The 25,856-nt window shown below is 36.6% G+C and overlaps 1 protein-coding gene across 12 annotated transcripts in view; it reads right to left on the bottom strand.

The window, feature by feature from the left end:
- COG6 (component of oligomeric golgi complex 6) overlaps positions 1-25,856 on the bottom strand; it is a 279,030-nt gene that overhangs the window by 210,236 nt on the left and 42,938 nt on the right. For 9 of the 12 annotated variants that reach the window (XR_009516828.1, XR_009516824.1, XR_009516823.1 and 6 more), the window contains 3 exons: positions 24,548-24,655; positions 23,470-23,523; positions 20,548-20,627 (listed from right to left, as the gene is read on the bottom strand). Coding sequence is in view for 4 of the 12 variants with exons in the window: in XM_059996097.1 (XP_059852080.1) it covers positions 20,548-20,627; positions 23,470-23,523; positions 24,548-24,655 (242 nt within the window). In the remaining 8 variants the exon portion in view is untranslated. Of the gene's footprint in view, positions 1-1,026; positions 4,917-19,350; positions 20,091-20,543; positions 20,628-23,469; positions 23,524-24,547; positions 24,656-25,856 lie in introns of those variants that run through there. The other 3 variants (XM_059996095.1, XM_059996096.1, XM_069540012.1) reach the window with 3 other exon arrangements.

Here is a 25,856-nt window from a genome sequence, read left to right as displayed (position 1 = left end):
TTCTATTGACTGTTTTTTTTTCCTTCTGTGTATTGGCCATGCTTTGAGCACCTTGCTTGTTTCTTCTTGAAGCATGAGCATTTTTAATATGTGCCCATTCTGTTGGAATGTGCCCATTCTGTTGGGAAATCAGATTTTCTCACCCCATCCCTCAGAGTCTGCTGTTGGTGCCTTTCGTGGTTGTTATTGCATGTTTCAGTGACCTTCCTGAACTAATTTTGTAAAATCTATATTCTTTGTTGTGCGTGACCAGTTAAAGTGGTCCATTAGCTTAGTTGTCAGCTAATAACTGGACAGAGATTTCAATGTCTGGAACCAAAAAAATCTCCCAGTCTTTGCTGAGATGTTGTGTGTGAGAGTTGGGGCATTCCTTCAACATTCAGCCAGGTAGCTTCTAACTTTGCTTCAGCCTTCACTTTCTGCTTCCACAAAGCCTCAAGGTTACCCAGAGGTGAGTGCTTAGGGTCTTTCTGGTCCTTCTTGAGCATGCACAGTGCTAGACATGTGCACTAGATTTCTAGATCGCCAAGAATATGTCAGAGTGTTTCAAAACCCTTATTATTTCATTTCTAACTTTTCTTCCCAAGCTTTTACCTTAGTCTACCATTTGTCCTAACTTCAGGCAGCAGAGAAGTGTCCTCCTCTCAACTGGCCCCTCCCCTCAACTGGCCCCTCCCCCTGGGTAGTGGCTTTAGCCCTGGGCAAGTTCCAAGTTAGGCAAGAGAAAAATAAGCTTTTCAAATGGGTCTCCCAGGGAGGCATGAGACATGTCAAGTAAGGACAATCTTTGCAAACCTGGTCCATTCTGCTTTCTCCAGCACTAGGAAGCGTGGGATGCTATTTTCAAGGCTATTGCTGAGTTTGGGAGCAAAGCACAGGACTAGCCTAAGTTAAAATACCACAAAGCATGCCGAGATGCAGCTTGTTTTGCTTAGTTTTTTAATAAGCACAATCTAACTGCTATTAGCTTTTAGTTGGTTTCTAGCGTTCTGAAAAAGTTGATCTTGACAGTTTTTGAAGGCCAGTTTTATTGTTTCTTTTAGGGAGAGGCAGAATTTTGGAATTCCTTAATCCAATGTTTTTGTTGATGTCCCCAACCTATAAGACAATTTTGCATCTTAATCAAATAGCTAATTAATGTAACCCAGTCATTATGATCATCAAAGAATTAAAAATGTATGGTTGTGTTTTAAAACTTTCTTTTCTATGCTCTCAGCCTCTTCAACCCCAAGTACATACATGTGGTTTTCATAAAAAATGATGTTAGTTCATTTTTTCCTCTTACCTACATGCACAAACGCCCTATCAAACTGCATTGTGTCTACTTATAATACATGTGATATCTGTGCAAGACAGGGAATTCAATGACAGAAGCACATTTTAGTGGTCTTTTAAAACCTTGTTGCTTATCACAGAGCCTGCCCCAGCTGGCACTTAATAAACGTGTTTAATAACAAGCACAATGAAAAATATTAGCTAACATACTGAGTTCTAACTTTATCTCAGGCCGTGTTAAACAATTTTTTTAAACTCTTTTTAAAATTGTGGAATATATAGACAAGAGTTCACGTCACATATATGTAAATTTTAGAAAATAACAAAATAATATACATATACCAACACTCCATTGTAAGAACAGAACATTAGTAACTTCTAAAGATCCTGTGAGATAATCTTGAATTCCACATCATTTCCTATATTTCCTTATAGCTTTACCACGTGTATCCATGAATGTATAAATTTGTTTTATCTTTTTTTTTAATTCTATAGATGGACTCATACTATATTATTCTGTAATTTTTTTTTGGTTCAGCATTATGTATTTGGAAATTACTTCATTTTTCACTACTGTAGAGTATTCCACTACATGGATAGACCTAAGGACGTGAGCTAATAGCAGTCAGAAAAGGCCAGGCTATAGTGAGATAATAAAAAACTCCTAAGGCAAGGAAAAAAATTTGAGGATCAAGCCCTAGAGTATGCGAACTTTTAAAGGTCACAAAGAGGCAAAAGAACCAGGGAAGGAGGTTGAGAGGGGTTTGGCTAATGAACTGGAAGGAAAACTAGCAGAAAGTTGTGCTGTGAAAGCCTAGGAAGTATAGTATTTCAGACATAAGTGTGTGGAATGCTATTGAAAGTTTAATAAAATAAGGAATGAGAAGAATCCATTGGATTTGACAACATATAATACTATGGAGATCTCATCAGGGTTAGTTGTGTTGTAGTGGTGATGCTGAAGCCATATGGGGCTAATTTAAGACATAACGGCAGCAGAAATATAAGACAGCATGCATAGACGATCATTAAAAAAAGCAGCAGAGAAATGGAGGTGTGAGGATCTGGGAGGTGGAAAGTTTTAAAAAATACTATCAACACTAGAGCACTGTGTATGCTGTCGAGAATAATCCTACAGAGAAGTCACAAGTTGCTGAAGCAAAAGAGAGGGATAACTCAGAAACGTCTCGGAGAAGGTGAGAGAATGGAATCCAGAGTCCAGAGGAAGGGAACAGCCTGTCACAGGAGGAGGGACACTGTCTCCAGCACAAAAGGAGGAAAGATGAAGATGAGTGCAATATATGAGGGTAGAAAAATGCAGGAGATTAGCCTACCGGCTGTTTTCTCAATGAATTATGAAGGTCATTAACTAAGTGAGGGTGGAAAAGTCATCTTGAAAAGTGGGGAGGTGAGTTTACCAGAGACAGAGTAGAACTACAAAGCAATATTGAGTGCCATTTGAAGACTGTGATCATGAATTTAAAAAGTCAATCAGTCTATTTGTGTGATTTTTCTCAGATAACATTCACCTGTTCCAAGTACAAGCACAAAGAAAGAAATGGAAACGTTCAACCAGAGAGGGTTTTGGTCAGGCAAATACCTTTTCTCTCTGAAGGAAAGGCTGACACGCATTACCTAAGGTTATACCTAGGCCATCTCAAAACAGTTCAAGATGCAAACTATGAAGTAAATAGCAAATGCAGTGTTAAGCTAATGAATTAACACTTACAATCCTTTATTTTAATTAAGTTTTCAAGATCACACTGATAACCACGTTCTGCTCATCAATCTTCCATTGGCTATCTCAATTTGGCCCTATATTGTACTTTCTTTCCTATTAGCATATTTTCTAAAAACACACTGATGCAATGTATAAAAATACTGCAATGATTGCTACTCTAAAAACAGTTTAATATTTTATTTGAAAAAATTAAGTAAAAAACTAAATATACTTTTTTCCTAGAAATCAAAGGAATTCACTAATGGTAAGTAAGCAATCTTTTCTCACAGTAGATATAAATTATATAAAATTTAAGCTCTTGATTTATATCATACTTTATTTTCTATCTTTTATATATCACATATACTCATTGAAGGAAAAAGACTAAAAATACAGATTAAATACCAAAAGAGATGATATATAATCAATCACTCTTGCTCCAAAAAAATCATATTTCAGATAGATGAACACACCATGTTCTGTAAATACTAATTTGTTATATATTCTATATTTGCTATATAAATAGTAATTTTATCTTACTACTTTTCTAAATATTTTAACCTAGTCAATTTTTTCCTTATGCCTCATTTTCTCACATATAATTTAGAGACTTAGCTCTTTTTATGGATTTACCAGAAATTAAGATTTTTTTTTTTTTTTTTGCGGTACACAGGACTCTCACTGTTGTGGCCTCCCCCGTTGTGGAGCACAGGCTCCGGACGCGCAGGCTCAGCGGCCATGGTTCACAGGCCCAGCCGCTCTGCGGCATGTGGGATCTTCCCGGACCGGGGCACGAACCCGTGTCCCCTGCATCGGCAGGCGGACTCTCAAACACTGTGCCACCAGGGAAGCCCAGAAATTAAGATATTTTGCTAATAAAAATCTGTCCTCAAAATCTTACCCACAAAGTCAAAGTCAAGTCACATCAAACACATTTAGATTTTTTTTTTTTAAAAAACAAAAACAGTGATTTTGAATCTTACTCTTGGTACGGTTCTAAAGTCAGAGCCCAAACAAGGGGCCACCATAAGGCTAGACATAACGTCAATTAGCAATCGCTACTCTGGCCTTTTTCCTGCAGGGTTAGAGTACACCTTATTTCTTTGGTTTGAACACCAAAGTGTGCTGAAGTTAGAGTCCGCATTGTACCACAAGTATTCTTTTTTAGACACTAGATTTACACGCAGCACAGGATGCCTACATCCCATATGAAGTGCCGAACTTCGCCTTGAATTCAGTCTAGGGCAGACACAGAGCAGAAGCCACCTTTAAATTACTTCTCTCTTTTCCTATTTTTGCTGAATGCACATTTCTGCTCCTCAGTTTAAGTATACCTACTCACAATATCTAGCAAAAAAGCAAATGAATCTTTAAGTAAAGAGGTATTTATTAGGTCCTATCTTCAAACTAATTCCTAAGTTTAGATAATTTTTTAATGTACAGTTAATTTAGAACTAATCTTGTAAAAAAAAAAAAATCCCTCAAACCTCTCATACTACTCTTTCCCCACACATTTATATTCCAGAATTGAGGGGAACTGCAGAGCTGGAGAGACGTGGAGTGCAGACACAGAGCAATGCCAACTCAGGTCAACACGTGTTACTTACTTTCACTTTACTGTGACCAAAGCAAAGCAATTATTGGGAGCTGCATTCTTATGATACAAAGAAAACTGTAACCAACAAATTTCAAAGTAAAGATTAACAGACTAAAAACCAAGAAAACCTTCAGTGTTTTAGGAATGCAATGTTTTGCTAACACATTCTAAGACAATCAGGAGAGAAGTGTCTGCACTTGCTGCGGCGATCGGTGTAGAATGCTCTCTGGATCTTTGTATTCATTGACTGGATTCATCACAGCTGCATACACTTCACCATAGGCTCTGCAGACTAATTCTGTAGACTGTTTTATGATCTGCTCTCTATTGATAAACAAACAGAATGTGAACACATAATCTGAGAATGAAACACCAAGCACTGTAAGAAGGCTCCACGCATGAACCGACGAATTTTGTTTTCGTAATTATCACACATATATTATTACAACCACTGTACAGCTACATGAGTTAGTTACTTTGGTTTGGGGATAAAAGGTTTCTTTATATTTATTATTTCTTTATTAAATCTTCTCCATCAGTACGCAGGTTGCAGGAGGGTAGGAGCTGTGTTTTGTTCACTGCCTTATCTTTAGGGCTAGAACAGTGCCTGATATACCGTGGATTACTAAAGAAGAAACAGAAACCGTGACCCACCATCACTGTGCTGATTTTGAAAACATGACTGATAACACATTAACCTTAAAGAGACTTATAATTATTCAAATTTCTCAATACTTCAAATCTCAGAATAACTTACAATATACTGTCCTTTCACCTATAGCTCCTACACTAATAACCATATCTCCTAGATTTCTTATCTCTCACAAAAACGTGACACTTGCCTACAACAAATCACAGCATTTTCAAATACGCATTTCTACATAAGTACATAAAAGAATAGAAATAGTTTTAAATAAACTGAAGCAAATGTTTTTAGAAAAAAATAACACTGGGCTCATTAAATCTGCATTAACCCCTTATGTTTTCATGACATTTACTTCGTCATCCCCAGCTACTTCTATTTCTATATACTTACTGATGAAAACATCTTTTTCTGATTTTTATAACTAAGTTAAAAATGTGTCTTTAAAGCTTTACTCCCAAACCTACTTCTCTTATGTCTCCTGCTTCTGTCAATGGCATAACTATGTCTCATCACCTCAGTTCAGGCCCTAACAAACTTTTCTTGCCTGGAGTATCTAAGAAAAACTCCTACCCGGTCTTCCCCCATCCAGTCTGTTCCCCATTTAATGTATCATGAGCACTGCTCGTAGATTAATCTTTCTAAAGCAAACCTTTTATCGTGTCTCTCCCCCACCCAGGGCCTTTCTTCAAGGAGGTTCCATGGCTTCTTCTGCTTTCAGAGAAGTCAAAATTCCTTACCCTATCACTCAGAACCCTTTATAACACCTTCTGCATCACTACTCTAATGCTGCAATCCAGCGCAGCTCCTGACTGTTCTATCTGCCCTGCTCTTCCTGACCTCAATTCCCTTGCTTACTCACGTACCTCCATTTGCATAGAATGTCTGTCTCACCCACTTTAAACTCCCTTAATTCTCAGTAAAAATGTACTCTCTCATCCAAGAAGCCTCTCTGATCTTCTGAGCTAGAAATAATCCGTTTTTAGAACATCCATGACCAAACTAATACATTTGTAAAATTATCTGCAGAAATAAGTGGATCTGTGGTCTAAAAAAGAACAAAACTAGTTAGATGGAAAGAGAAGGGGAGTCCACTTGGATCTCGAGTCATCAGCACACTGTTCCCATGGGGTCTCAGACTCTTGATTTAAGCAACTTTGATTTGCTGGAGCAACCTAACATTTTCCCAAAATTGCTAAAGCTCCCAAAATGAGACTGGGTAGAAGGAAGATACACTGAGTCAATTTTCTGAGCAGAGTGGAGGAATGCTATTGGCTGTACTACCTTTTTGTTGGAAGGGAGGACGGTAGAAACTGGTTTGGAAAACTACTTATCCAGATGAGGCTTTGAGATTTTTTTTTAATCTGTTGATTAGTGATTGTTCCTGTAATTAACTGAGCCTAACAATAAATGCATCAAAATGACATAAAAATTATTTTCCATAAATGACACAGCTGAAAATACTCTAACTAGCATTTGGAAAACTTGTTAACTATACATTTGATACCCATTTTGCAAGAAGGTAAATAATGGATTTATTTTATCTTTTTTATACCAGTTTTATTGAGATATAATTGACATACAGCACTGTATAAGGTGTACAACATAATGATTTGATTTACATCCATCATTAATGATTATCACAATAACTTTAGTGAACATCCATCATCTCATATAGGTTGAAAATTAAAGAAATAAAAATTTTTTTCTTGTGATGACAACTTTTAGGATTTACTCTTAACAACTTTCATATATATAATCAGCAGTGTTAATTATATTTATCATGTTGTACATTACATCCCTGGTACTTTAAATAATGGATTTTTAGCTACAGCACTTTTAGTTCTTTGCTAAAAGCAGTAAGATGTTTTATTTGAATTGTTGTATTTTATTTTTTATTGAAGTGTAGCGGATTTAAAAGGCTGTCGCAATCTCTGCTATACAGCACAGTGACATTTACACATAGATTCTTTTTTTAATATTCTTCTCCATTATGGTTTATCCCAGGAGACTGGATATAATTCTCTGTGCTATAAACTTGGACTTTGTGGTTTACCCATTCTAAATGTAATCGTTTGCATCTACCAGCCCCAAATTCCCAGCCCATCCCTCTACCTCCCCCTCAAAAAGCAGTAAGATTTCTGGAGGTGTATAAGGCATTCATTACTCACACCTCATACTCTAAGATCTATACTCAGTCTGAACACAGTGTATACTTATACTACATAAGGAATACAAAAACAGGGCTACTCCTCCTCACAAGAAGTTTAAAATCAGAATAAGGTACAATAATGAATATTAAACACATTTTTTAAAATCCAGAGGCGAGAGCAGAGGCAAGAAGAACTACAATCCTGCAGCCTGTGGAACAAAAACCACATTCACAGAAAGACAGACAAGATGAAAAGGCAGAGGGCTATGTACCAGATGAAGGAACAAGATAAAACCCCAGAAAAAAAACTAAATGAAGTGGAGACAGGCAACCTTCCAGAAAAAGAATTCAGAATAATGATAGTGAAGATGATCCAGGACCTCGGAAAAAGAATGGAGACAAAGATCGAGAAGATGTAAGAAATGTTTAACAAAGACCTAGAAGAATTAAAGAACAAACAAACAGAGATGAACAATAATTGAAATGAAAACTACACTAGAAGGAATCAACAGCATATTAACTGAGGCAGAAGAACGGATAAGTGACCTGGAAGACAGAATGGTGGAATTCACTGCTGTGGAAAAGAATAAAGAAAAAAGAATGAAAAGAAATGAAGACAGCCTAAGAGACATCTGGGACAACATTAAATGCAACAACATATGCATTATAGGGGTCCCAGAAGGAGAAGAGAGAGAGGAAGGACCAGAGAAAGTATTTGAAGAGATTATAATAGAAAACTTCCCTAACACTGGAAAGGAAATAGCCACCCAAGTCCAGGAAGCGCAGAGAGTCCCATAGAGGATAAACCCAAGGAAAAGCATGCCAAGAAACACAGTAATCACACTGGCAAAAATTAAAGATAAAGAAAAATTATTGAAAGCAGCAAGGGAAAAATGACAAATAACATACAAGGGAACTCCCATAAGGTTAACAGCTGATTTCTCAGCAGAAACTCTATAAGCCAGAAGGAAGTGGCATGATACACTTAAAGTGATGAAAGGGAAGAACCTACAAGCAAGATTACTCTACCCAGCAAGGATCTCACTCAGATTCTATGGAGAAATCAAAAGCTTTACAGAGAAGCAAAAGCTAAGAGAATTCAGCACCACCAAACGAGCTCTACAACAAATGCTAGAGGAACTTCTCTAAGTGGGAAACACAAGAAAAGAAAGGACCTACAAAAACAAACCCAAAGCAATTAAGAAAATGGTCATAGGAACATACATATCGATAATTACCTTAAACATGAATGGATTAAATGCTACAACCAACAGACACAGGCTTGCTGACTGGATACAAACGCAAGACCCATATATATGCTGTCTACAAGAGACCCACTTCAGACCTACGGACACATACAGACTCAAAGTGAGGGGATAGAAAAAGATATTCCATGCAAATGGAAATCAAAAGAAAGCTGAAGTAGCAATACTCGTATCAGATAAAATAGACTTTAAAATAAAGAATGTTACAAGAGACAAGGAAGGACACTACATAATGATCAACGGATCAATCCAAGAAGAAGATATAACAATTATAAATATATATGCACCCAACACAGGAGCACCTCAATATATAAGGCAACTGCTAACAGCTATAAAAGAGGAAATCGACAGTAACACAATAATAGTGGGGGACATTAACACCTCACTTACACAAATGAACAGATCATCCAAAATGAAAATAAATAAGGAAACATAAGCTTTAAATGACACAACAGACCAGATAGATTTAATTGATATTTATACGACATTCCATCCAAAAACAGCAGATTACACTTTCTTCTCAAGTGCGCACAGAACATTCTCCAGGATAGATCACATTTTGGGTCACAAATCAAGCCTCAATAAATTTAAGAAAACTGAAATCATACCAAGCATCTTTTCCGACCACAACGCTATGAGATTAGAAAAGAATTACAGGGAAAAAAAACATAAAAAGCACAAACACATGGAGGCTAAACAATACATTACCAAATAACCAAGAGATCACTGAAGAAATCAAAGAAGAAATCAAAAAATACCTAGAGACAAATGACAATGAAAACACAACGATCCAAAACCTATGGGATGCAGCAAAAGCAGTTCTAAGAGGGAAGTTTATAGCTATACAAGCCTACCTCAAGAAACAAGAAAAAGCTCAAATAAACAATCTAACCTTACACTAAAGGAACGGGAGAAAGAAGAACAAACAAAACCCAAAGCTAGCAGAAGGAAAGAAATCATAAAGATCAGAGCAGAAATAAATGAAATAGAAACAAAGAAAGCAATAGCAAAGATCAATAAAACTAAAAGCTGGTTCTTTGAGAAGGTAAACAAAATTGACAAACCATTAGCCAGACTCATCAAGAAAAAGGGGGAGAGGACTCAAATCAATAAAATTAGAAATGAAAAGGAAAAGGTTACAACAGACACCACAGAAATACAAAGCATCCTAAGAGACTACTACAAGCAACTGTATGCCAATAAAATGGACAACCTGGAAGAAATGGCCAAATTCATAGAAAGGTATAACCTTCCAAGACTGAACCAGGAAGAAATACAAAATATGAACAGACAAATCACACGTAATGAAAGTGAAACTGTGATTTAAAAATCTTCCAACAAACAAAAGTCCAGGACCAGATGGCTTCACAGGTGAATTCTATCAAACATTTAGAGAAGAGCTAACACCCATCCTTCTCAAACTCTTCCAAAAATTGCAGAGGAAGGAACACTCACAAACTCATTCTACGGGGCCACCATCACCCTGCTACCAAAACCAGACAAAGATACTAGAAAACAAGAATATTACAGACTAATATCAATGATGAATATAGATGCAAAAATCCTCAACAAAATACTAGCAAACAGAATCCAACAACACATTAAAAGGATCATACACCACGATCAAGTGGGATTTATCCCAGGGATGCAAGGATTCTTCAATATATGCAAACCAATCAATGGGATAACCCTATTAACGAATTGAAGAATAAAAGCCATATGATCATCTCAATAGATGCAGAAAAAGCTTTTGACAAAATTCAACACCTGTTTATGATAAAACTCTCAAGAAAGTGGGCATAGAGGGAACCTACCTCAACATAATACAGGCCATATATGACAAACTCACAGCAAACATCATTCTCAATGGTGAAAAACTGAAAGCATTTCCTCTAAGATCAGGAACAAGACATGGATTTCCACTCTCACCACTATTGTTCAACACAGTTTTGGAAGTCCTAGCCACGGCAACCAGAGAAGAAAAAGAAATACAAATTGAAAAATAACTAAAACTGTCACTGCAGATGACATGATACTATACATAGAGAATCCTAAAGATGCCACCAGAAAAATACTAGAGCTAATCAATGAATTTGGTAATGTTGCAGGATACAAAATTAATGCACAGAAATCTCTTGCATTCCTATACACTAATGATGAAAAATCTGAAAGAGAAATTAAGGAAACACTCCCATTTACCATTGCAACAGAAAGAATAAAATACCTAGGAATAAACCTACCTAGGGAGACAAAAGACCTGTATGCAGAAAACTATAAGATACTGATGAAAGAAATTAAAGATGACAGCAACAGATGGAGAGATATAACATGTTCTTGGATTGGAAGAATCAATATTGTGAAAATGACTACACTACCCAAAGCAATCTACAGATTCAATGCAATCCCTATCAAATCACCAAAGGCATTTTTTACAGAACCAGAACGAAAAATCTTAAAATTTGTATGGAGACACAAAAGACCCCAAATAGCCAAAGCAGTCTTGAGGGAAAAAAACAGAGCTGGAGGAATCAGACTCCCTGACTTCAGACTATACTACAAAACTACAGTAATCAAGACAATATGGTACTGGCACACAAAAAAAACATAGATCAATGGAACAAGATAGAAAGCCCAGAGATAAACCCACGCACCTATGGTCAACTAATCTATGACAAAGGAGGCAAGGATATACAATGGAGAAAAGACAGTCTCTTCAATAAGTGGTGCTGGGAAAACTGGACAGCTACATGTAAAAGAATGAAATTTGAACACTCCCTAACGCCACAGACACAAATAAACTCAAAATGGATTAGAGACCTAAATGTAAGACCAGACACTATAAAACTCTTAGAGGAAAACACAGGAAGAACACTCTTTGACATAAATCACAGCAAGATCTTTTTTGATCCACCTCCTAGAGTAATGGAAATAAAAACAGAAATAAACAAATGGGACCTAATGAAATGTCAAAGCTTTTGCACAGCAAAGGAAACCATTAACAAGATGAAAAGACAACCCTCAAAATGGGAGAAAATATTTGCAAACGAGTCAACGGACAAAGGATTAATCTCCAAAATATATAAACAGCTCATGCAGCTCAATATTAAAAAAACAATCAACCCAATCCAAAAATGGGCAGCAGACCTAAATAGACATTTCTCCAAAGAAGACATACAGATGGCCAAGAAGCACATGAAAGGCTGCTCAACATCACTAATTCTTAGAGAAATGCAAATCAAAACTGCAATGAGGTATCACCTCACACCAGTTAGAATGGGCATCATCAGAAAATCTACAAACAACAAATGCTGGAGAGGGTGTGGAGAAAAGGGAACCCTCCTGCACTGTTGGGAACGTAAATTGATACAGACACTATGGAGAACAGTATGGAGGTTCCTTAAAGAACTAAAAATAGAATTACCATATGACACAGCAATCCCACTACTGGGCATATACCCAGATAACACCATAATTCAAAAAGAGTCATGTACCACAATTCTCACTGCAGCACTATTTACAATAGCCAGGTCATGGAAGCAACCTAAATGCCCATCGACAGACGAATGGATAAAGAAGATGTGGTACATATATACAATGGATTACTACTCAGCCATAAAAAGGAACATAACTGGGTCATTTGTTGAGACATGAATGGATCTAGAGACTGTCATACAGAGTGAAGTAAGTCAGAAAGAGAAAAACAAATATCGTATATTAACGCATATATGTGGAACCTAGAAAAATGGTACAGATGAACCGGTTTGCAGGGCTGAAATAATAGAGACACAGATGTAGAGAACAAACGTATGGACACCAAGGGGGGAAAGCAGCGGGGTGGGGGTGGGGGGTGATGAACTGGGCGATTGGGATTGACATGTATACACTGATGTGTATTAAATGGATGATTAATAAGAAAAAAAAAGTGCTCATAACTTAGTAAGAAAAAAAACCAGAGGATAGAAATGCAATGGAAATAGACATTCTCCAAGTGAATCTGAGTCAAATCCAAACTGTAAAGAGCAAGAACTGTGCCTGATAGTGAGTCCATATTTCTGGACAAATGTTAAGAGTTCATTTATCACTACCAAAGCCAGGTACATGTCCATACACTCATGTTCATTGATGTTTTCCTAATGAATTATATATGGTAGAGATAAAATGGTATAGTGAAGGACATTACTGTCAGGAGATCTCGACTCTAGTTGAAGTTCTGCTACTTACTGCTGCCTCGAACAAGTAATTTAACCGTTCCAGGACTTAATTTCACTATTGTAAAACAAAATACTGACCTCGATAATCTTTACAAGACACTTCCAGCTTTAAAATTATATCATTTCATTGAGAGTTAAGAGCATTTTAATGAACTGTGGTTAAAACATCTCTATGTGTTTATTTACACCCATACATACACATATACATACAGACACACACATTACTTTGGAGAATTGGGTTCCCTAAATAATGAACTGTAGTAAGCATATCAGTTACTTGTATAAAAATGGGTGGTGTTTCTAAAGTGCTAAAGCAATTTTCTTGCCATTTTACTATCTCCTCCTCCTTATTTATAATGCTAATGACTATGTAAGTTCATCCTTTATGTGAAAAAGTATACACATGTATCTGTATATCTGCCTGCCTGCCTGGTGTCGTGGCCCAAATTATTCACTAATACCATGTATGAAATACAGAGTTCAAATAATGATAAATTATAGTGACAAATAAAATCAATATTCAAAATAGAAAAATTCAGGAATTCTATAAATACAAAATGACCAGCAAATCATCTCAGTCTAGTCATGTGCTTCTGAAAACGTGGAATGTCCTTATCTACTGATCACTTCGTCTACAGGTAAAGAAAAGCAGTACCTTTTTTTTCCTTTAAGTCATGTATGCTATTTTCCAGCATGGGTACCCACCTCAGATTTTACTTTCTATATTTTGATCAATCACAGCCAATCACATAGCTGATGGACAGTACATTCAGAACTGTTTCTCTATGTCAAAATTCTAAAGGTAAGTTCTGTTTTTCACACGACCAACAGACATGCAAAAGGCCAGCTAAAATGGAAAAGCAAAATCTGAATGTAAGCCAAGATTCATCTATAAAGTTAGACCATTAACTTTCTTGGTTTCTTTACTACCATAAAATTCTCACGGTAATTTCAAAAAATTTAAAAACATGACTCATACAAATAAAGAATGTCAAAAATTTAATAACTCAATGAGGAAATTACTAAGATGGTAAAGCTGGTTAAAACATTCTGAGGAACTGGTCATTTACAGGTATTTAAAAAGGAAGGTTAGAATAAATTAAGTTACAAATAAAATGAGTTAACATCCCATGGAGCAAGAAAAAACACAGGACATGGAAAACCATGGAACCTTTAATCAACAGAAAACAGAGAATCAAACAAGGGTGCATTCCTCTTAAATAATTAAATAATTTTTGATGGGCCTGTTAACAATGTTTCAGTATGACACTGAAAAGACATGATGGGGCTTCCCTGGTGGTGCAGTGGTTAAGAATCCACCTGCCAATGCAGGGGACACAGGTTCGAGCCCTGGTCCGGGAAGATCCCACATGCCGCGGAGCAACTAAGCCCATGCACCACAACTCCTGAGCCTGTGCTCTAGAGCCCACGAGCCACAACTACTGAGTCCGCATGCCACAACTACTGAAGTCCATGCACCTAGGGCCCGTGCCCGGCAACAAGAGAAGCCACCGCAACGAGAAGCCCGCACACCGCAACGAAGAGCAGCCCCCTCTCGCCGCAACTAGAGAAAGCCCACGCACAACAACGAAGACCCAACAGAGCCAAAAATAAATAACTTAATTAATTTAAAAAAAAAAAAAAAGACGTGCTGTTCTCCCAGACCCTATGTGCCTTATTTTCATGTTTTGGAAAGTCTTTCTTACTTTTGCAAAGTACAGTTTTTCTTTTCCCATATAGTTTGCTATACCAGTATATATCAAAGATATAGCTAACGTGCTATGAGAAAAAAGAAGAAGAAATAAATGAGGAGAAGATGAGTTTGTTACGTAATTTCACATAAAGGCAACATATTTTAGTTACCTATGCACGGGAATTCCATACCTTAAGAAATTTAACTTGCCCAGTTATAAATGTCATAATGCCATAAAAATATGGTATTATAAATTTTAAAAATACTAACAAAGATAATTGTATAACTAAACGGAGATACCGTTCTCACTTTAAAATACGTTCACTGAAATTATGTATATTTTAAATAATTATTTAAAGTACTGAGCCGTGATAAGAAATGAACTGCTTACTTCCAGAATCAGTGAGCTTGTCATTAATCAGTACTTTAGGATTTTGGTTGCCATAACAACGTAATACAACTTTCATCATTACCATAAACCCAGCACTTCTAAATATAACTTATTTCAACATTCAGGTTCTGTGATCACTAAAATTGAGCTTTATTACAGTGCCACAGTTAAGAGTGCAATCAAACACGCCACAGGAGAAAAGAAGGTGTTAACAGTTTAAACCTGGAAAACTAAGAAAAAAATACACTTACAATAGACTGGTTTAAAAATGTACATTTTTGTTTTCTCTTTATCACAATATACACACCAAAGATGCCATAGTGGGTCAGCTTTCTGTCATCCGGAGTAAAATTAAAGCATATTTTAGATGAGACCAAGGCACATATCTCACATAAGCCTTATCTATTACACATGCCTAACATTTCTGAGCTTCCTCTAAAAATAATAAAACAATGTAATCTCAACATAGAAGGAGTTAATAAAAATACAGTACAAGCTAGTGTTAAAGAGAATAGGCTCTGGAATACTGGATTCGAATCTTGGCTCTGCTTCTTGCTAATTGTTTCACCTTGTTTCAATTATTTAACCTTTCTAAAAATGTCCTCTTCTGTAAAATGGAGGGTTAAGTGAAGGCGACCCTTTCAAGGATCACTCTAGTTGAGATGCTAAGATTAGATCGTAGAGGTTGGTGTGGCAATGATAGAGAGAGCAAGGGCGAAAACAGAATAGATCCAAGGCTAACATGATAACCCAGGCACAGATGATACCACCTTGGACCAGAGTGGCAACTGTGGAGATGGTCAAAAGTGACCAGAGTCTCCTCTCATATATTTCTTTCTAGATAAATATTTAATAAAATGGTTCCACGGCAATTTTGACTGCAGTTATGCTGAATTTACAGATTACTACACTACACACCCAGTTAGAGATGAATACCATGTGTCCATGTTGGAACACTGGAAATCTACAACAAACATCACACTTGATGATGAAACATCAGAAACATTAAAGTTCAAAATGAAATATGCACACTCACCATTACATCTACTGTTTACTTTGGAGCACCTAGCCAATACAATGAGTTTAGTCATAAAACTGAAAAAAATTAATGAAACTCATTAACTTTAGATGTCTGTACCAAAAACAAAAAATCAAGGCAAACAACTGATAAACTAATAGAACTAAGAGTTTAGTTAACTGGCCAGATTCAAAATTAACAAAAAATTTAGTACTTTCCCTGTACATCAGCAGTATCTAATCAGAACATGTAATGGAAAATAAAAGACCTTATAAAAGCCACAGAATTGTTTCCTAGGAATAAACCCAGTAACATACATGGAAAATTATATGAAGAAACTGTAAATCTTTACTGAAAATTCTAAAAGAAGATCTGGATAAACAGGCACACCATGTTCATAGATGGGAATACTCACTAGTGGCTTTCTTATTTTCTTTTTGTTCATTTTTACATTAGCTTGGTGAATGTTTTATATGCACTTTAGAAGAATGTTATTTTCCATAGTTGTGTGTGGTCTTCTCTTTCTATTGGGCTGAGCTGATTAGCAACATTGTTCAGTTCTTTTACACTGAGCTAGTTTTCTAATTTTCCTATCAATTATTGACAGAGGAGGGTTGAAATGTCAAAATAAATGTCAATTTATCTATTCTTCCTCAATTCTATAAACTTATACTTCATGTTTTATGAAGTTCTGCTACTAGTTGCCCATATTTACTATTATATCTTCTTCATGAATTGATCCTATAATTATGAAATATCCCTCTTTATCTTTGATATTATCTATCAGTCTAATTTTTCTGATATTAATATCAGAATATAGCTACTTCAACTTTATTATAATTTTAATTTGCATGGTATATATTATACCATATTTTTAAACTGTGTCCTTATATTTAAAGTGGATTTGTTATAGACAGCAGACAGTTTGGTCACGTGCATTTTCACCCAATCTAAGACCACTGCTTTTTAACTGGAGTGTGTAGTTCTTTTACATTTAATATAGTTACTTATAAGGATGAATTTAAGTCTATCATCTTGTTACTTGTTTTATATTTGTCCCATCTGTTCTTTTCTTTTCTGCCTTCTTTTGATATAGCAGTTTTTTTAACATTCTATTTTATCTGTTGGCGTGTTAGATAATTTATTTTAGTGCTTGCTGTAAGGTTTACAATCTACCTTTAAACAATATTATACACTTCATGAGTAAACTTACAACATCACAACAGTATACTTCTACTTCCCTCCCACTCCATCTTTTGTGCTTTTGTAGTCATAAACTTTATTTCTCTGTGTTAAGAACTCCACAATTCAGTTATTATTTTTATTTCAAATGGTCTACTATCTTTTATATTTAGCATTTCCTGCACTTGTCATTCCTCTGTGTAAATAGGAGTTTTCTTCTGGTATCACTTTCCTTCAGCCTGAAGAACTTCCTTTATCATTTCTTGCAGTATACTGATGATAAATCCTCTCTACTTTTTTTTTTTTCTTTTGTGGTACGCGGGCCTCTCACTGTTGTGGTCTCTCCCGTTGCGGAGCACAGGGTCCAGATGCACAGGCTCAGCGGCCATGGCTCACGGGCCCAGCTGCTCCGCGGCACGTGGGATCTTCCCGGACCGGGGCACGAACCCGTGTCCCCTGCATCGGCAGGCGGACTCTCAACCACTGCGCCACCAGGGAAGCCCAATCCTCTCTACTTTTGTTTATCTTATCTCAAAATGTATTTATTTCACTTTCAGTTTGAAAAATACTTCTGATGAATACACAAAGTTGAAAGTGTTTTAACATCCACCTTTTTAAAGATGCTATTCTATTGTTTTCTGGTTTGAACTGTTTCTAACAAGAAGTCAGTAGTATACCTATCATTGTTCCCACATATAATACATCTTTTTTTCCTCTGGCTACTTTTTAAGTTTTTCTCTCTTTATCACTGGTTTTCAATAATTTAATTACAGTGAACCTTGGTACAGCTTTCCTTGTTGTGATTTATTTAGCTTCTTCAGTCTGTGGGTTCATGTTTTCCATCAGATTTGAAAAAAATTCTTTTATGCCTTCAAATTTTTTATGCCTCAATCTCACTATGACACTTCACTTACACCTGTATTAGAATGTTTATTATTATCTCACAATTCACCTAGACTCTCTTCATCTTTTTTCCAGCTTTTAATTTTTTCCTATCTGTGCTTCCATTTGGACAATTTCTATTGTCCTTTTTTCAAGTTGACTTATCTTTCGCTCTAGAATGTCCAACTGACAGTTAAGCCTATCCAGTGAGATTTTCATTTTAGATACTGTACTTTTCAGGCCTAGAATTCCCATTTTGTAAAATTCCTAACTTTTCCTCTCAATATAATTTTCCTTTAAGTTGTTGAACACACTTTTTAAAGACCTTACCTGCTAATTCTGTAAACTCTGTCAGTAAGTCTGTTTCTGTTGACAGATTTTGCTTCTAGTTTTGGTTCATATTTTCCTACTACTTAAAACCTAAGTGGTTTTTTTTTATTGCATGCTCAGCATTATAAATGCTACACTGTTGATTGTCTGTATTCTGTCATACTTACGAGTGCTAAGTTTTGTTCTGGAAGGCAGTTAATTTAGTAAAGATCCACGTGATCTTCTAGACGTTTGTTTTTAAGCTTTATTAGTGTGAGTCAAAAGTAGCCTTTAGGGCTTCCCTGGTGGCGCAGTGGTTGAGAGTCCGCCTGCCGATGCAGGGGACACGGGTTCGTGCTCCGGTCTGGGAAGATCCCACATGCCGTGGAGCGGCTGGGCCCGTGAGCCATGGCCACTGAGCCTCCGCGTCCGGAGCCTGTGCTCCGCAACGGGAGAGGCCACAACAGTGAGAGGCCCGTGTACCGCAAAAAAAAAAAAAAAAAGTAGCCTTTACTGTAGAACAGACTAGCCTTACTTTTAAGGCTTGGACTTTCCGAGGTCTCTAAAGCACTGTTTGAGACTGTTTCCAATTAGTCGTTATTTCTCTGGTAGGCTAACCCCACCCCCACTCCCAAACCTGCGTTATTTTTGTTTACACAGGTATTCCTGAGAGTTAAAGACAGGTGGCTTAAAAGGAGGCAGTTAAAGAGAAGAAAACTATTCTCTCACTGTTGTGGCCTCTCCCGTTGCGGAGCAACAGGCTCCGGACGCGCAGGCTCAGCGGCCATGGCTCACGGGCCTAGCCGCTCCGCGGCATGTGGGATCTTCCCAGACTGGGGCACGAACCCATGTCCCCTGCATCGGCAGGCGGACTCTCAACCACTGTGCCACCAGGGAAGCCCCTACCTCTTTTAAAAAACCAAAGTAATTCTTTTTAAAGATACCTGCTTTGTTTCTAGCATATATAATAGAGGAAGATTCCTGAAAGAATCCTCAAAATCATATCCACTTTTCCACAAGCTCACTTTAGGAAGTATCTATGGTCTCTTTATTTCTTAAATTACTCATATAAACAATTCTGACTCAGTAAGAAAAGACACTGAGAATATTTTATAAATATGCATAGCTGTGGTTTCTGTAGTCAAACCTCTATTTTTATACCATTAAAAGGTAAATGTTGGAGTCTGGCGTTGAAAAAAGAACAACGCCCTTCTAATTCATTACAAGGAAGGAAGAATTCTTTAAGGGTATTTTAATTTTCTATTCTTTTCTTTATTATCTATACAACCTCACTTTCTGGCTACCTAAGTGTATTCAATAGTTTATGCCAAGGATGAAGTGCTCAGTCAAAATCTCCTTTGAAAGGCAGTCAAACTACAAGACGAGAAAAAGGGAGACAATGACAGGTGTCCCAAAGGTACTGCAACCGCAGAGACAAGCAAAGTTCAGGAGAACAGAATATTAACAAAACAAAATGAGACGGAATGAAAAAAAGAAAGTTTTACATTTCAAAGCTCTATTTCAAAGAAACAATTGACATTTTAAATACAATATGAATAGAAAGAAATTGAGAACATAAAGACGTGAAAATATTTTTGCTTAAAAATGAATTATCATTTTGAAAAGGTTCAAAATTTAACTAAATGAAAGTTATCTCCTATTATTTCAAATGCTTTATAAATAAGATCAAATATAATACTATGCCTATACAGTAGGAGAAATAAGAACAGAACGTATTTTTGAGGGTAGGACCTGCCATCAATGAAAAAAGGGGGAAAAAGCAGTTAGAAAATCTGCTTTAATGTTGAATCTTAAATGTGTTAAATGACTTACATTTTCATAGCAACCTGATTTTTAAAATAAGTAGCCAAACTGATACCATAATTTTTCTTCTTAAAGAAACCTGAAAATACATTCATAGGTTACATTTAATTTTAGAATACTTTGCAAAAAACATTTTAGAAATTTTCTGAATGAAAAAAGGGGTAAATAGGTACTGACCAATTCTTAGTTGCACTATTATTTACATAAACCATATGTATATCTCAATTTTTTAATGTCATTATAATTAGTATGAATTTATAACAGGATGCTAGGTCCATACTATACAATCAAAATACCTTGAAAGTAATTTTTTTTCTTATAAATGTGCTTGGCATTTAAAAATATGTGACTCTTTACCAGCTAATTGGGACCAAAAAATACTTACTTCACTGTGGCACTTAGAAGAAAGTTCAGCTGTGGCATTAACAGGTTGTCTGGGGCTGACAGATAGCGATCAAACTGAACCTAAACAAAACAGAGACATCCAAAACACAAAGTGCATATATCTGCTAACAGACATCCCAAATAAGCATCTCTTTTAAGGATTAAATCTTAGTAAAAATCCCATATTCCAAATAACGAGTTCTTCATGATCAAAATGAGCTATTCCTTACACATTTTAACTAAAAACTCACTGAAAGTGTCAACTCTTTAATGCAGTCAGTATCAGCAATACCTACTTTCAAAATTCTGATCCAAGCCATTTATCCTGATCTCCCTCACCAAACTTCTTGGGTAATAATATTAGCAAGAAGTAAAGTCTTCAGATCTCAAGTCTACCTTACTTTCTTAAATGCAATGTATCTCTTAATTATTCACTCCTCTATTCATTAAATTAATATTTATGGAGTGCCTGTTATTGGTAAGGTGCCATATAACATAATGTAAATAGAACGGTGAGCAAAAGAGGGCAGTCCCTAGCTTCACAGAGCTTATGGCCTAGTGAGAGAGGTAGTGAACAAATAATAATGTAAATAAAGGAAAAACCAAGATACTACAAAAGCATCAATCAGGAGGACACAGACCTAACCTGTACGTTTGGCAAAAGCATTTCTGAGGAAAGGTCGTTTTACGTGAAATCTTAATGATGAATAGATGTTAGGTTAAGTGTGTAGTGGGGCTGGTGTGGAGGAAGACTTAGGTGAGAAAGAGGATGCCTACCAGAGATCACTCCATGCAGGACTTGCATGGTTTCTAGGAGATTTTAATTCTTACTGTAAAAGCATTAGGAAACCACCAAAGAAGGGAAATCATCTGATTTAAATTTTAAGAAGCTAAATCTGGCTACAGCAAGAAGAATGGAAGGGGAGGTTGTAATAGCAGATGAAAGGACACCACATAGGTAGTTCTTGCGGCATCTTAGACGCCAAGGGCAATAGGAGTGAAGAGAAGATTAGATATCTGAGAGAATTAGAGAGCAAAATCATCAAGATTTGGTTAGTGACAGACAGGATAAAGGGGCTGACGCCCAGGTTTTGGATCTGTGTAATTCACAGCATTATCACAATTCACAACTGTACTCTTTATATATTTATTTAGTTGTGTGATAACTGCATCTCTTACTAGATCATTCCAGTTCTCAGCATGATACCTAGATAATAGCAGATACTTGGTTAATAAATGCTGAAATAATTAGTGGACAGATGCTCTTATACTTTCTGAGTTAAGAACACTTGGAAAAGGACCTGGGGTTGGGGCTGGTGGGGAAGAGTTAGAAGAGCTCAGTTTGGGATATGGTGAACTGACGTGCCTTTGAAGCATCCAAGTTGGGGCACCAAACAGTTATAGATAAAACAATGGATCACACATAAAACTCAATCAAGAGTTTGTTTCTTTAGAGACACCTAAGATATTCAACTCAATTGTTTTTAAAGTTAAGATCAGGCATATACGAACCTGTAATAGGGCTTAAATATATTTTGTGAGTTTATATTATGAACTGGATATGCGTCACTGGAGAAGGAGAAATAGGCGGGACGCACACATTTACTGAGTACTAAGGTTACTGATCTCTGCGTAGACCTATATCCTCATTTTGCTGGGGCGGGGGTGCGGGGGAGGGCAGTAAATACCTTAAAGTGGAATTACTGGGCGGTATGGTGAGTGTACATTTAACTTTCTAAGAAACTTATCTTTTTTAATGAATGTAAAATGTATTCATTTATTTTTGCACTTTTCAGAATCAAATCTTTGCATTTCTACAGTTTTTACTGTTATGTTGGATATACACAAGTTATGACTTACTTTTTATATACTGTCTTTTATCATGACATAATGTTCCTTATTTATGATATTTAGTGTTTTTAAAATCTACCTTGTCTAATGTTAACTCTGTCAGCTCTGTATTCTTTGCATTTGTTGGGTATCTTGTGGGTCTACCCTTTATTTTCAGTTAAATTTAGCTCTGTCAGATGATGGATAGGAAAGCCCTGGCATCAGAGAAGTCACCCAAGAGAACTATTTATCGAAGTCAAACCATTGTGGCAGTGAGTATTGAAACACATAGGACAGGCAGTACATATAGTAGGTAAGAGCGTAAGTACTGGGTTGAATGGGGTTGTTAGGAGGATTAAAGAGTTAGTACATTAAAAATGTGTGTCATGCTCAATATATGTTAATGGACGTTGTCATTACTTACTGTTTATTATTACTACCACTAGAATTCGTATCATAAAGCTTCCAAAGGGGATCATTCCTATGAGGACTAAATGAGTGTCATCCAACTGATGGCTGTGTGTGCGTGTGTGTATACACACACACATATATAGGCAAAGTATGTACTTAAGATGTGGAAACATGCTACAAGAAGTGGTGCTCATGCAGAAAGGGATGTGCAAGCAAGCTCATCACTTGAAAAGAAGGTAATAAAGTGGAGGTTCGGTGAGCGTCACAGTCAAGAGTATATTTTAAGATTGGAATCCAATTTCAGTTATCAACTCAGGAAGAAGTCAAGAACTATAAGCCCAGGATCACTGACAGATGGACGTCTATGATGATATATAGCTAACTCCTTCGTGTCTCTCATTCCTTTCTCCATTAGGTTAGGAGTAAAACTCTGAAACTGAAGAAAACCTAAACAGGAATAATGACACTATTAGGGTATGGTGCAATATTACTACAAATGTTATGCCTTGGTCAGGTCTCCTTAGTTAAAGGAATACATGTGCAACATTATGACTGGACCCAACGTGAATACTGCATATGAAGAGATAAAATTATCACCCGAGACAATAATTATCACACAGGAAAAAATAAGAATAATGTTCCATAAGGAAACGTATGTTGAAATGCTTTATTATGTACTTACCATTGCAGCCTTCAGTGCCACAGAATCTAGGTTGGGAAAATTAGCTAAAGGGCCCTTAAAAAAAAAAGGGACAAAACCAAGATGAAAACAGGTGCTATATGTTACACTTCACTTCTCAAATACAATCCATTAGTAGATTGCCCGAATTTGAAAATTTAGCTTATTTCCAAAGAACTCAAGTGTCCTATCTCCAACCTCAATTAAAAGAGGGACTGTGATTTGTTCATTTTGTATAAGTAGCGTGAAGGCACTCAATAATATTTGTTGGAGAAGCACATAAGTTTATTAACAATGGAAATAAAAGGATACTTCAGATTTAATCATAAGCAAGAAAAAAGGGCAATAAAGCACTGAGGAATGGCAGTAAGACATGGGGGCTTTAAGAGTTGCCTTGATAATTTTAGATAATATAAAAAGGCAGCAGAATTTGCTCCTACTGGTAGAAATTTGCTTATTACCTTATCAAAAGAAAAAATTCAAACCTTGTCCCTGGGCTATAAAATATTCATGTTAATGTTATTTAAAAGTATTTTGCTTTTTAAAGAAAGAGGCTTACATGGTTTTCTAGGGTTCCCACCACTCCATTTTCTAATTCTACTGGAGTTCTATAACTTAAGATCAGATGTTAGCCCCAGAAGTATTTACCTTTCCGAAGTAATAGACCATGATTTGCTAAATTAAAAGGGGGGATGACTGCTATTTATATAGTAATCTATGCACTTAATAAATCAATGGTGATAAAGGACTAAAAAATTTACCAATATGAGTATTCTTTATATATTTTCAATACTAATTTTTGTATATTTTCATTACTTGTAACCCAAACTATCTATAGTAAAAAAGATAGTATTTTGGGACACCCTACTATATCTCAGATAGTCCTCCAAGAACTACACAGGTATTATCTCAATCTTAGAACAATTCTATGTTACAGATATTATTACCCTCAATCTACAGATGATGAGGAATCAGAGAGAGAAGTCACCTTCCCAGTGAAAAATTACTACTAAGTGTCTAGCTCTAGAAGCCGTACTCTAAATTGGTGTATCTCTCTAGTTAGGAAGATCCATGTGCTTACCTGTTCGGGTTTATGTTGCTGTATGGTGTTATAGATATAACTCACGCCTGCTCTAGTTAAAACATAAGAAGCTTGCTCATTTATAAGTGTGTCCAAATGTGCTTCAATCTAAAATAAAACACAGTTAAAAGAAAATATTTTAAAAGAAGAATAAGACTGATTGAGAGTAGAAGTAGACTAGCCTGGAGTCTTAGCTCTTCATCATGGACGTGTTCCTTGCAGCGGCTATGAGGCCAAAATATGAAGGATAGGGACTGCTCCTGTACAAAGACTTTTCCTTCCCCAAAGAGGAAGTCCTCCTACGAAAGGGAGGGAAAGTCTTACTTGAGGATTCCAGGACTAGCCACTAGTCGAAAAATTTGGGTTGCTTCTTGGCTCTTTTAAAAGCTGGTATTAAGCAAGACACAAACAAAAACTACTCATGAACAACAGTGTAAAATAAAATACTTAGAAAGAATTGTGGGAAGATGAGGACCTGATGTCCCTCACATCCACACTGCCTCCTGCTCCCAACTTGCTGGACTAACTCAACCAATCAAATACATCATCTGGAGAAGTCTGAAGGAAATCCCACGGGGGCTGAGGCAGTAAGACCTCCAGAGGAAGGCGGATTTGCGACAACTAGGGGACTGTTGAGGAACCAGCAGAAGGCTGGGCAAAGATGTCAAGTTCAGGAGCTGCCAGCTAGCAGGTGGGACTTGTACGTGGTCACCTGTTTGGTGCTATTCTTGGGGAAGCCACCTAATGCTCATGGGGGCAGAAGCCGCAGAAGGAGACTACCTGATGGGATGAAGTATTCCCAGGTGGGGAGAAGTGGCTGCTCCTTCCTTTAACCAGTACAGGCCTGTAAGTCTACAGATCTTCCTGTTACCCCTCACTGGACACTCCCCTCAGTTTTACCAGCTTGTTTACCAGTGGCACAGTATGCTATTAAGAGATGCTATCTGCTACCATCTGAATGTTTGCCACCGTGCAAGTCACTCCAGCAGCTGAGCCCCTCCCCGTAAAAAACTTACAACTGATTTAAAAGAGGTGAGTAGGTTCTATGAGAAAACCCACCTGAATAATGAGAACAAGTATCTTTTCCTGAGGCAACACTACTGAAAGACGCAGGGTACCTTAGTTTTTTTTTAAGTGAATGCCCAAGAAAGTACAATTAGAACCTTAGAACCCTTACTTACTAGTCTTACTGGAAAATCCAAGAAAAACAAGATTGCAAATGGAAATGTTTAATGAAAGAGTTACTGCCAAGAACCAAATTAGTATCTGAAAGAAAAGTGGAAGAATAGTAATACAGAGTAAATATCAA

The sequence above is a fragment of the Delphinus delphis genome, chromosome 18 (genome assembly GCF_949987515.2).
Source record: "Delphinus delphis chromosome 18, mDelDel1.2, whole genome shotgun sequence".
Lineage (NCBI taxonomy): Eukaryota > Metazoa > Chordata > Mammalia > Artiodactyla > Delphinidae > Delphinus > Delphinus delphis.
The sequence above is the reverse complement of the archived record's forward strand: the minus strand, read 5'-3'. Positions and strand labels throughout refer to the sequence as shown.